At 29.7% G+C, this 13119-nt stretch overlaps 1 protein-coding gene across 2 annotated transcripts in view; it reads left to right on the forward strand.

Annotated features, from left to right (window-relative positions):
- Window positions 1–8735: 8735 nt before the first annotated feature.
- The window catches only part of LOC129757647 (uncharacterized), a 51752-nt gene continuing 47368 nt past the window's right edge, over window positions 8736–13119 (forward strand). For both annotated transcript variants that reach the window (XM_055754923.1, XM_055754930.1), the window contains exon 1: window positions 8736–9384. In XM_055754923.1, the coding sequence (XP_055610898.1) occupies window positions 8808–9384 (577 nt within the window). In that variant the 5' untranslated portion in view covers window positions 8736–8807. The remainder of the gene's footprint in view (window positions 9385–13119) is intronic.

A 13119-nucleotide genomic window follows, 5' to 3' on the forward strand; every position in this document is an offset into this window, starting at 1 on the left:
CACAATTTGAATGCCTTTCACCGTATGCCGCCACATCACATTTGATCAATTTTTCTTAGGAAATAAGTCAAACTGACAAACATGTGGCGTTTGCTTCGTTTTATCAGGTAGCCATTTCTAAAATAAAAAAGAAAATCTAAAAATACAATTAGAGACTACAAAATGTTAGACATTGGGATTTTTTTTTATTATCTGACAATTCGCGCCGAGGGGTTTCAGATTTTCTCCAAAATTGAAAATTTGATTCATTTGAGCGACCTAAAAACACGTGATTTTTATAAGGTTTCTAACATTTTTATTTTTCGAGTTAGATTTAGTTATATTTTTTTGTAAAAAATTAAAATAAAACCATATTTCAGAGCTCCATAGCTCTGTTATTTTTCAAAAGTCAGTATGCTGTGAACACTCTACAAAGCACGAAAAAATAGTGTTTATACCTGCTTTGACAAGTACTTTTGTTCCCAAGTTGTTAAAAGCGCGCGCTGCTTGCATACGTTAGTGCAATTGTTCGATCATTGTTTGTCTTTGAGGCAAAAATGAGATTTGTTGTAATTTTTTTACATAACTCTTAAAGGAGACGTCGGCCCACTTTGATGCCTTCTGATGAAATTTGCATCATAAATTGAACGAGTATTACGGTATTATTTGCGGAATATTTGGTGATACAGAGGGACATTAAGATATCATTTAAAGCTTATTAAATATTTTTTTGAAAAGCTGGTAAAATTTAAATGCGTTTTATGCCCTTTTTTATGATTTCCGTTGGAAAATAACAGAGTTATGTAGCTTAAAAATATGGGTTTGTTCTATTTTTAGAGAAATCTAACCAAATCTAACTCGAAAAATAAAAATGTTAGAAATCTAATAAAATACATATTTTTTAAGTCGTAAAAATGAACCCAATTTTCAATTTTGGGGAAAATTTGAAGACCCCCGGCCCAAATTGTCAGACAATAAAAAAACCCCATGTCAAACATTTGTCATTTTTGTAATTTTTGTCATTTTTTTAAATTTTTGTCATTTTTTAAAATTTTTGTCATTTTTGCCCTCTTATCATTTTTTTCATTTTCGTTATTGTTGTCATGTTTGTCATGTTTGTCATTTTTGTCATTTTTGTTATTTTTATCAATTTTGTCATTTTTGTCATTTTTGTCATTTTTGTCATTTTTGTCATTTTTGTCATTTTTGTCATTTTTGTCATTTTTGTCATTTTTGTCATTTTTGTCATTTTTGTCATTTTTGTCATTTTTGTCATTTTTGTCATTTTTGTCATTTTTGTCATTTTTGTCATTTTTGTCATTTTTGTCATTTTTGTCATTTTTGTCATTTTTGTCATTTTTGTCATTTTTGTCATTTTTGTCATTTTTGTCATTTTTGTCATTTTTGTCATTTTTGTCATTTTTGTCATTTTTGACATTTTGTCATTTTTGTCATTTTTGTCATTTTTGTCATTTTTGTCATTTTTGTCATTTTTGTCATTTTTGTCATTTTTGTCATTTTTGTCATTTTTGTCATTTTTGTCATTTTTGTCATTTTTGTCATTTTTGTCATTTTTGTCATTTTTGTCATTTTTGTCATTTTTGTCATTTTTGTCATTTTTGTCATTTTTGTCATTTTTGTCATTTTTGTCATTTTTGTCATTTTTGTCATTTTTGTCATTTTTGTCATTTTTGTCATTTTTGTCATTTTTGTCATTTTTGTCAATTTTGTCAATTTTGTCAATTTTGTCATTTTTGTCATTTTTGTCATTTTTGTCATTTTTTGTTATTTCTGTCATTTTTGTCATTTTTGTCATTTTTGTCATTTTTTGTTATTTTTGTCATTTTTGTCATTTTTGTCATTTGTGTCATTTGTGTCATTTGTGTAATTTTTGTCATTTTTGTCATTTTTGTCATTTTTGTCATTTTTGTCATTTTTGTCATTTATGGCATTTTTGTCATTTTTGTCATTTTTGTCATTTTTGTCATTTTTGTCATTTTTGTCATTTTTGTCATTTTTGTCATTTTTGTCATTTTTGTCATTTTTGTCATTTGTGTCATTTCTGTCATTTTTGTCATTTTTGTTATTTCTGTCATTTTTGTCATTTTTGTCGTTTTTGTCATTTTTGTCATTTTTGTCATTTTTGTCAGTTTTGTCATTTTTGTCATTTTTGTCATTTCATTTAGGTCATTTTTGTCATTTTTGTCATTTTTGTCATTTTTGTCTTTTCTGTCTTTTTTTGACATTTTTGGCATTTTTTTTCCTTTTTGTTCTTTTTGTCATTTATGTAATTTTTTCATTTTTGTCATTTTTGTCTTTTTTGACATTTTTATCATTTTAATCATTTTTGTATTTTTTTCATTTTTTTGATATTTTTGTCATTTTTGTCATTTTCGTCATTTTAATAATTTTTTTTCATTTTTGTTGTTTTTGTCATATTTGTCATTTTTTTCATTTTTGTCATTTTTGTCATTTTTGTCATTTTTGTCATTTTTGTCATTTTTGTCATTTTTGTCATTTTTGTCATTTTTGTCATTTTTGTCATTTTTGTCATTTTTGTCATTTTTGTCATTTTTGTCATTTTTGTCATTTTTGTCATTTTTGTCATTTTTGTCATTTTTGTCATTTTTGTCATTTTTGTCATTTTTGTCATTTATGTCATTTTTGTCATTTTTGTCATTTTTGTCAATTTTGTCATTTTTGTCATTTTTGTCATTTTTGTCATTTTTGTCATTTTTGTCATTTTTGTCATTTTTGTCATTTTTGTCATTTTTGTCATTTTTGTCATTTTTGTCATTTTTGTCATTTTTGTCATTTTTGTCATTTTTGTCATTTTTGTCATTTAGGTCATTTTTGTCATTTTTGTCATTTTTGTCTTTTCTGTCATTTTTTGACATTTTTGGCATTTTTTTCCTTTTTGTTCTTTTTGTCATTTTTGTCATTTATGTAATTTTTTCATTTTTGTCATTTTTGTCTTTTTTGACATTTTTGTCGTTTTTTCAGTTTTTCGTTATTTTTGTCATTTTTGTCATTTTTGTCATTTTTGTCATTTTTGTCATTTTTGTCATTTTTGTCATTTCTGTCATTTTTGTCATTTTTGTCATTTTTGTCATTTTTGTCATTTTTGTCATTTTTGTCATTTTTGTCATTTTTGTCATTTTTGTCATTTTTGTCATTTTTGTCATTTTTGTCATTTTTGTCATTTTTGTCATTTAGGTCATTTTTGTCATTTTTGTCATTTTTGTCATTTTTGTCTTTTCTGTCATTTTTTGACATTTTTGGCATTTTTTTTCCTTTTTGTTCTTTTTGTCATTTTTGTCATTTATGTAATTTTTTCATTTTTGTCATTTTTGTCTTTTTTGACATTTTTGTCGTTTTTTCAGTTTTTCGTTATTTTTGTCATTTTTGTCATTTTCGTCATTTTTATAATTTTTTTTCATTTTTGTTGTTTTTGTCATTTTTGTAATTTTTGTCATTTTTGTCATTTTTGTCATTTTTGTCATTTCTGTCATTTTTGTCATTTTTGTCATTTTTGTAATTTTTGTCATTTTTGTCATTTTTGTCATTTTTGTCATTTTTGTCATTTTTGTCATTTTTGTCATTTTTGTCATTTTTGTCATTTTTATCATTTTTGTCATTTTTGTCATTTCAGTCATTTAAGTCATTTTAGTCATTTTTGTCATTTTTGTCTTTTTTGTCTTTTTTGTCTTTTTTGTCATTTTTGTCATTTTTGTCATTTTTGTCATTTTTGTCATTTTTGTCATTTTTGTCATTTTTGTCATTTTTGTCATTTTTGTCATTTTTGTCATTTTTGTCATTTTTGTCATTTTTGTCATTTTTGTCATTTTTGTCATTTTTGTCATTTTTGTCATTTTTGTCATTTTTGTCATTTTTGTCATTTTTGTCATTTTTGTCATTTTTGTCATTTTTGTCATTTTTGTCATTTTTGTCATTTTTGTCATTTTTGTCATTTTTGTCATTTTTGTCATTTTTGTCATTTTTGTCATTTTTGTCATTTTTGTCATTTTTGTCATTTTTGTCATTTTTGTCATTTTTGTCATTTTTGTCATTTTTGTCATTTTTGTCATTTTTGTCATTTTTGTCATTTTTGTCATTTTTGTCATTTTTGTCATTTTTGTCATTTTTGTCATTTTTGTCATTTTTGTCATTTTTGTCATTTTTGTCATTTTTGTCATTTTTGTCATTTTTGTCATTTTTGTCATTTTTGTCATTTTTGTCATTTTTGTCATTTTTGTCATTTTTGTCATTTTTGTCATTTTTGTCATTTTTGTCATTTTTGTCATTTTTGTCATTTTTGTCATTTTTGTCATTTTTGTCATTTTTGTCATTTTTGTCATTTTTGTCATTTTTGTCATTTTTGTCATTTTTGTCATTTTTGTCATTTTTGTCATTTTTGTCATTTTTGTCATTTTTGTCATTTTTGTCATTTTTGTCATTTTTGTCATTTTTGTCTTTTTTGTCATTTTTGTCATTTTTGTCATTTTTGTCATTTTTGTCATTTTTGTCATTTTTGTCATTTTTGTCATTTTTGTCATTTTTGTCATTTTTGTCATTTTTGTCATTTTTGTCATTTTTGTCATTTTTGTCATTTTTGTCATTTTTGTCATTTTTGTCATTTTTGTCATTTTTGTCATTTTTGTCATTTTTGTCATTTTTGTCATTTTTGTCATTTTTGTCATTTTTGTCATTTTTGTCATTTTTGTCATTTTTGTCATTTTTGTCATTTTTGTAATTTTTTTTGTCATTTTTTTTGTCATTTTTGTCATTTTTGTAATTTTTGTCATTTTTGTCATTTTTGTCATTTTTGTTATTTCTGTCATTTTTGTCATTTTTGTCGTTTTTGTCATTTTTGTCTTTTCTGTCTTTTTTTGACATTTTTTGCATTTTTTTTCCTTTTTGTTCTTTTTGTCATTTATGTAATTTTTTCATTTTTGTCATTTTTGTCTTTTTTGACATTTTTATCATTTTAATCATTTTTGTATTTTTTTCATTTTTTTGTTATTTTTGTCATTTTTGTCATTTTCGTCATTTTAATAATTTTTTTTCATTTTTGTTGTTTTTGTCATTTTTGTCATATTTGTCATTTTTTTCATTTTTGTCATTCTTTTCATTTTTGTCATTTTTGTCATTTTTGTCATTTTTGTCATTTTTGTCATTTTTGTCATTTTTGTCATTTTTGTCATTTTTGTCATTTTTGTCATTTTTGTCATTTTTGTCATTTTTGTCATTTTTGTCATTTTTGTCAATTTTGTCATTTTTGTCATTTTTGTCATTTTTGTCATTTTTGTCATTTTTGTCATTTTTGTCATTTTTGTCATTTTTGTCATTTTTGTCATTTTTGTCATTTTTGTCATTTAGGTCATTTTTGTCTTTTCTGTCATTTTTTGACATTTTTGGCATTTTTTTTCCTTTTTGTTCTTTTTGTCATTTTTGTCATTTATGTAATTTTTTCATTTTTGTCATTTTTGTCTTTTTTGACATTTTTGTCGTTTTTTCAGTTTTTCGTTATTTTTGTCATTTTTGTCATTTTTGTCATTTTTGTCATTTTTGTCATTTTTGTCATTTTTGTCATTCTTTTCATTTTTGTCATTTTTGTCAATTTTGTCATTTTTGTCATTTTTGTCATTTTTGTCATTTTTGTCATTTTTGTCATTTTTGTCATTTTTGTCATTTTTGTCATTTTTGTCATTTTTGTCATTTTTGTCATTTTTGTCATTTTTGTCATTTTTGTCATTTTTGTCATTTTTGTCATTTTTGTCATTTTTGTCATTTTTGTCATTTTTGTCATTTTTGTCATTTAGGTCATTTTTGTCATTTTTGTCATTTTTGTCTTTTCTGTCATTTTTTGACATTTTTGGCATTTTTTTTCCTTTTTGTTCTTTTTGTCATTTTTGTCATTTATGTAATTTTTTCATTTTTGTCATTTTTGTCTTTTTTGACATTTTTGTCGTTTTTTCAGTTTTTCGTTATTTTTGTCATTTTTGTCATTTTCGTCATTTTTATAATTTTTTTTCATTTTTGTTGATTTTGTCATTTTTGTAATTTTTGTCATTTTTGTCATTTTTGTCATTTTTGTCATTTTTGTCATTTTTGTCATTTTTGTCATTTTTGTCATTTTTGTAATTTTTGACATTTTTGTCATTTTTGTCATTTTTGTCATTTTTATCATTTTTGTCATTTTTGTCATTTTAGTCATTTTAGTCATTTTAGTCATTTTTGTCATTTTTGTCTTTTTTGTCATTTTTGTCATTTTCGTCATTTTTGTCATTTTTGTCATTTTTGTCATTTTTGTCATTTTTGTCATTTTTGTCATTTTTGTCATTTTTGTCATTTTTGTCATTTTTGTCATTTTTGTCATTTTTGTCATTTTTGTCATTTTTGTCATTTTTGTCATTTTTGTCATTTTTGTCATTTTTGTCATTTTTGTCATTTTTGTCATTTTTGTCATTTTTGTCATTTTTGTCATTTTTGTCATTTTTGTCATTTTTGTCATTTTTGTCATTTTTGTCATTTTTGTCATTTTTGTCATTTTTGTCATTTTTGTCATTTTTGTCATTTTTGTCATTTTTGTCATTTTTGTCATTTTTGTCATTTTTGTCATTTTTGTCATTTTTGTCATTGTTGTCATTTTTGTCATTTTTGTCATTTTTGTCTTTTTTGTCATTTTTGTCATTTTTGTGATTTTTGTCATTTTTGTAATTTTTTGTCATTTTTGTCATTTTTGTCATTTTTGTCATTTTTGTCATTTTTGTCATTTTTGTCATTTTTGTCATTTTTGTCATTTTTGTCATTTTTGTCATTTTTGTCATTTTTGTCATTTTTGTCATTTTTGTCATTTTTGTCATTTTTGTCATTTTTGTCATTTTTGTCATTTTTGTCATTTTTGTCATTTTTGTCATTTTTGTCATTTTTGTCATTTTTGTCATTTTTGTCATTTTTGTCATTTTTGTCATTTTTGTCATTTTTGTCATTTTTGTCATTTTTGTCATTTTTGTCATTTTTGTCATTTTTGTCTTTTTTGTCATTTTTGTCATTTTTGTCATTTTTGTCATTTTTGCCATTTTTGTCAGTTTTGTCATTTTTGTCAGTTTTGTCATTTTTGTCATTTTTGTCATTTTTTTCATTTTTGTAGTTTTTGTTATTTTTGTCATTTTTGTCATTTTTGTCATTTTTGTCATTTTTGTCATTTCTGTCATTTTTGTCATTTTTGTCATTTTTGTCGTTTTTGTCATTTTTATCATTTTTGTCATTTTTGTCATTTTTGTCATTTTTGTCAGTTTTGTCATTTTTGTCATTTTTGTCATTTTTGTCATTTTTATCATTTTTTTTCATTTTTTTCATTTTTGTAATTTTTGTTATTTTTGTCATTTTGTCAATTTTGTTAATTTTGTGATTTTTGTCATTTTCGTTATTTTTGTCATTTTTGTCATTTTGGTCATTTTTGCCATTTTTGCCATTTTTGCCATTTTTGTCATTTTTGTCATTTTTGTCATTTTTGTCATTTTTGTCAACTTTGTTATTTTGTTATTTTTTTAATTTTTGTCATTTTTGTCATTTTTGTCATTTTTGTCCTTTTTTCATTTTTGTTATTTTTATCATTTTGTAATTTTGGTCATTTTTGTCATTTCTGTGATTTGTGTCATTTTTGTCATTTCTGTGATTTTTGTCATTTGTGTCATTTTTGTCATTTTTGTCATTTTTGTCATTTTTGTCATTTTTGTTATTTTTGTTATTTTTGTCGTTTTTGTCATTTTTGTCATTTTTGTCATTTTTGTCATTTTTGTCATTTTTGTGTTTTTTGTTATTTTTGTCATTTTGTCAATTTTTTCAATTTTGTAATTTTTGTATTATATGTTATTTTGTCAATTCTGTCAATTTTGTTAATTTTTTGTCATTTTAGTCATTTTTGTCATTTTGCCATTTTTGTCATTTTTGCCATTTTTGTCATTTTTGTCATTTTTTGTCATATTTGTCATTTTTGTCATTTTTGTCATTTTTGTCATTTTTGTCATTTTTGTCATTTTTGTCATTGATGTCATTTTTGTCATTTTTGTCATTTTTATTATTTTTTTCCTGGCTCAAAAACTCTTGCTGTTGTTTACTTAAAGCTTCTTAGAGCTTGTCCTACCAAAAAATGAGGTTTGATTGCTCTTTTACGTGTCAGAATACTAAAATTACTAAATTGATGTTTGAGTTTAAATTTCACCTTTATTTATCAGTATAAATGAAGAAAGCTTTTTGAGCTAGCAGAGTTCCGAGAATAGAAAGACATAGTTTCCAATGCAAAACTGCATCCAAATGAACAACTGACTCAGTCCGCAGTCCCCATTTCTTATTTCCACCCACAACAATTGAAAACGTTCCCATTGATGAATTTCTTGTACAAGGTAGGCTGTGAAACTTGCACAGCCCACTACATATGTATGCATGCCTGGAGTAGGCAGACGGTGACAATCGATGTTTGTTAAAGGCTTACTGGGTAATTGGGTTGCTTGGATGGGGCGTTGACAATCACATATGACCCACCGATATGCACCCGTTCATAATATCGTTATTGGGTGATGATGCGTCCAGTCGCCGTCCCATATGGCACCGGATCCGAAACGGTATCATCTTCAGGTGAATGGAACCATGGCAAGTTGGTCGGTCAGTTTTGCTTCATGGCTGGTGGGGATTGCCAACTAAGTATAAAACTGAACGCGTGGACATCCGACCGGATCAGATTGATAAGTTCGATTTGTGTGCACGGTGATCATGATTATGTTCTGAACATCGTCGGTGTTCTTCGGTTTGACGGTTTCGATAAAATGGCAACAAAGAAGTTCGTGTTTTTCGGATGTTGGTTGATGGTGGCTGTCATTGGTGACATTGCAGCCGGAAAATTGGTGCTCAAAAGTTCGTTAAGGCAGCTGGCGTGGGAGGCCAAGGATTTTCTGGTCACGTGCTCCGGCAAAAATGGATCCCGCTGGGATTGTCTCTGGGAGCAAAGTTTGAACGCGGTTGATGAATTTGCCAACAGTGCGAACATTCCGCTGATTAGCGGCGTTTCTCTGGTGCGGGTGAAAAATGTGCGAAACCAATCGGAAGAAGCTGGTCCCAGTTTTAATGAAACGGATTCGGGAAGTGTGCCCAACAGAAACAAAAACAAAACCAGTTCCAATTCGTGGACCGGTCGGGTTGTAAATGCCTTGGATCACATGTTCCGAACGCATGTGCTGCAGATTGATTTGTTGAATGCTGTTTCCGGTGATGGTGGTTTCAATGAAAGTGACAATGACAGGAGAAAAGATGCCGCAGCGGGACTGGAACAACGAATTAATCGGAAAAATAAATGGTGGATGGGAAAGTTTGCAAGAGTGGATGGTGGAAAGGATGTCGTTGAAGGTAATTTTAAACAGACCCATTGAAAATGTGTATTTCTTTAATGTGATACTAGAGAATACAATATTCTTTAAAATAGAATACTTCAAGGATATTGTAGGCTATTATCTTTCGGATAGACAGATGGAAAATAATAATTGTTAAAAATGAGCGAAGAGAATTCAGAAACTTCTAACCACATTTCAAATTTTTTATCATCAGCGACTGAATTTTGAAATACATATAGATTGATGTGAACCGACTTTACTACAACAATCAGTCAAGCATGGTTGTTTTCGCACGCTGCTGTTGAAATGAAAAAAAAAAAAAAATAAGAATATAGAATCAAGGCAATAGAAAATTCCTTTTAATTCAACCACGGTAAATGAAAAGTTCAGATACCGGTATTTCGATAGCAACTTACTATCTTCTTCAGTGAGCGATATCGATTGAAAACGATCAATCGAAAACGTTCACTGAAGAAGATAGTAAGTAGCTATCGAAATATCGGTATCTGAATTTTTCATTCACCGTGGTTGAATTAAAAGGCATCTTTCGATTGATTTGATTCAGTTGAATCATTCAACCAAGTAGGCTCACAACACAATAGAGTTAAGAATATTGCAGTTTATTTATAGAGAAATTGACACTGAGTAATCATGTTCAAAAACTCAAACAATGTTTAATCTAGCGGATTAATCACAAGTCTTATCGCGATCAATCATATTTTCTTCAATTATTTTATAAGATTTTCACATCTTTTACATCCTCTCAAGGTTGTGGATTTGAGGAATAAATTTACCTTGGAAAAAAATTAAGCTTGAATGTTAGATATTGCTTATAAAAATGCCAACTCGTTGTAGTTTTTGGTATTGGGTTGAATGTTCAATCACGTAAAAAAAATCGACATGGGTTTAAAAAGGATCTCTTAGTGATGTTTTGATGAGTGTATTAAGAAAGGTAATGCAATGACTATGTTTGTTTTATTTTTTTTATTTTTCAAGGCGATTTGTATAGTAATCATGATTCATTTCGCAACATTTTACTACAGTTTTGATTTCTGGTTGCGAGATATGGCTTAAACATTATATCATTCAAGAAATCGATGGACCCAATGAGCTGAATTTTTTTTTCAATAAATATTACCGATATTGAACTAAAAATCATCAAGCTTCTACAGCTTTTCAAGTTGGAATGAGTATAATCCATATTATAAAAAAAATCAGTATTTTGGTTAATTAAAACGAGGACCAGCTGTAGATCAATGTTTCCGTTGATAGTAGAGATTTTACGATGTCCAAAAACGGAACGAAGCTCTCGAAGTGGTCTTCACTGTAGACGAGATTTCAATGAAAGAGCTGGAGAAAAGAAATTTCGTGATCTACTACGGTTTTGGTTCCAGTAAAATCTGGAAAGTAAACCGGAGGATTGAAAGCAGGGTTGAAACAGGTAGCAACATCAAAAGAATTGCTCAACGACCTGGGCTGCCTAGACAGGGCCTTGTAAAGGACCAGTCGGCAATAGACCAGGTCAATTCCATAGAAGGAGAGTCGATAAGTAAAGGAGATACTGTGGCAACTCTCGATCTCAATGAACCGGAGTCAAAGGACCAGGGCCAATCTATGGACCAGGGACCAGACCCCGGGATCAGCGAGAAAGAGGTAGATAGCCTCAGTAAATCCTGTGCGAATCGTTTACCGGAAGGGACTGGCACGTTGGACTTGGGCCTTACCATGGAACAAGATCAACAAAAACCAGGCCCGAGTGGAAAGAGCAGTTCTAGAGATAAAGATACCTCTAACAAACCTGCAAATATCAAATTCAAAGCTGCCAAAACAGCTCCAACAACCCAAAGCACATGGAGTAAACCGAGACGGGACAAACAAACATATGCAAATGGCAAAAAGCCGGTGTCTTGCCCCACCTCCCTGGGCAAAAAACCACAGAAATGAACACCTTAAAGTGTGTTCAGGCGAATCTTCACCACGCTGTAGGAGCCTCGAGTACACTACTGAGAAGATTCGTCTCCGAAAACCTGGACCTTGCCTTTATCCAGGAACCTTGGATTAACAAGGGTAAGGTACAAGGGCTTTATACGCCTAATGGTAAGATTCTCTACGACGAACGAAGCGCTCACCGGAGGGCTGCTTTACTAGTTAACAAAAGAATTAAATTTACTCCCTTTTCAGAATTTATCGACGGAGACATCACGGCTATACGGATAGAAGTACCAACACCGAAAGGTAAGCACACGGTGAGTGTAGCTTCAGCGTATTTTCCCGGAGATAGCACCGATATACCCCCACCGATGGTAGTAGAATATATGAGAAAATGCCGGGCACTTAACCAGCAGTTTCTCATATGCTGCGACGCTAACGCGCATCACACGCTGTGGGGAAGTACAGATATCAACACTAGAGGTGAGTCCTTATTAGAGTTTCTTTCACAAAACAATATTGAAATTTGTAATGAGGGAAGCAAACCTACGTTTGTAACGACGAACAGACAAGAAGTCCTCGACCTTACTCTATGTACACCACTACTCCTAGGAAAAATAAAAAACTGGGAGGTATCGGATGAAGAATCACTGTCTGATCACAGACATATTACATTCGATATAGTGGGAGGGGAAATAATCAGGGACGTTTATAGAGACCCCAGGAACACCAACTGGAGTCTCTACAAACACACACTTGAAGCTTGCAAACCTTTGTTGGATGTGAAAATACGAACAACAAAGCAGCTAGAGGAAGCTTCAAACTGTTTTACCAATAAAATCATATACGCCTTTGAAGCCAGCTGTCCACTGAAGGAACGTGTTTCTAATAGAAGAGTTCCCTGGTGAAACAGACAACTCGAAAAGTTAAGGAAAACAACAAGGAGACTTTTCAACAAAGCAAAAGCTGACTCAAACTGGGATGACTATCGTAAGTCCCTAACTGAGTACAACAAACACATTAGAAAAGCTAAAAGGAGTAGTTGGAGACACATGTGTGATACCATTCAATCTACGCCAGAAGCTGCCAGGCTCCAGAAAGTTCTATCTAAAGAACACTCAAATGGACTGGGTCAATTGAAGAAAAATAACGGGGAGTTCACTTCAGACCCGAAAGAAACGCTTCAATTACTGCTGAGTACTCATTTCCCAGAATCCATCGAAGGTCTAGAGATTAAGGACACTCCGGCTGAACAACACAATCGGAATGTCAGACGTGATGATGCTCTTCGCAAATCGCGCGCAATCTTTACACCGTCAATGGTTAACTGGGCAATAAGTACATTCGAGCCATTTAAAGCTGCTGGTGAAGATGGGATTATACCAATCCAAATACAGCAAGCAAACCAAATGGTAACACCTGCCTTGGTTGAGATGTTCGTCGCCAGTATGACACTTTGTCATATTCCCACACAGTGGAGAAAGGTGCGTGTTATCTTTATCCCAAAACCAGGGAAAAAAGATAAAACCCAACCAAAGGCATTCAGACCTATCAGTCTGACATCCATTATCTTGAAAATAATGGAGAAGATACTTGACGAGCACATTAAATCGCAGTATCTTAGCTTAAGTAAACTGAACAATTTTCAGTTCGCTTACAAAAAAGGGATGTCTACGGTTACGGCCCTACATACCTTAACACAAAAACTAGAAAAGACCATTGAGGCAAAAGAAATAGCACTTGCTTCTTTTCTAGACATTGAAGGTGCATTCGACAACGCATCTCACAACTCAATCGAATCAGCTATGAAAAGACGAGGGTG

This window comes from Uranotaenia lowii, chromosome 1, assembly GCF_029784155.1.
Source record: "Uranotaenia lowii strain MFRU-FL chromosome 1, ASM2978415v1, whole genome shotgun sequence".
Classification (NCBI taxonomy): domain Eukaryota; kingdom Metazoa; phylum Arthropoda; class Insecta; order Diptera; family Culicidae; genus Uranotaenia; species Uranotaenia lowii.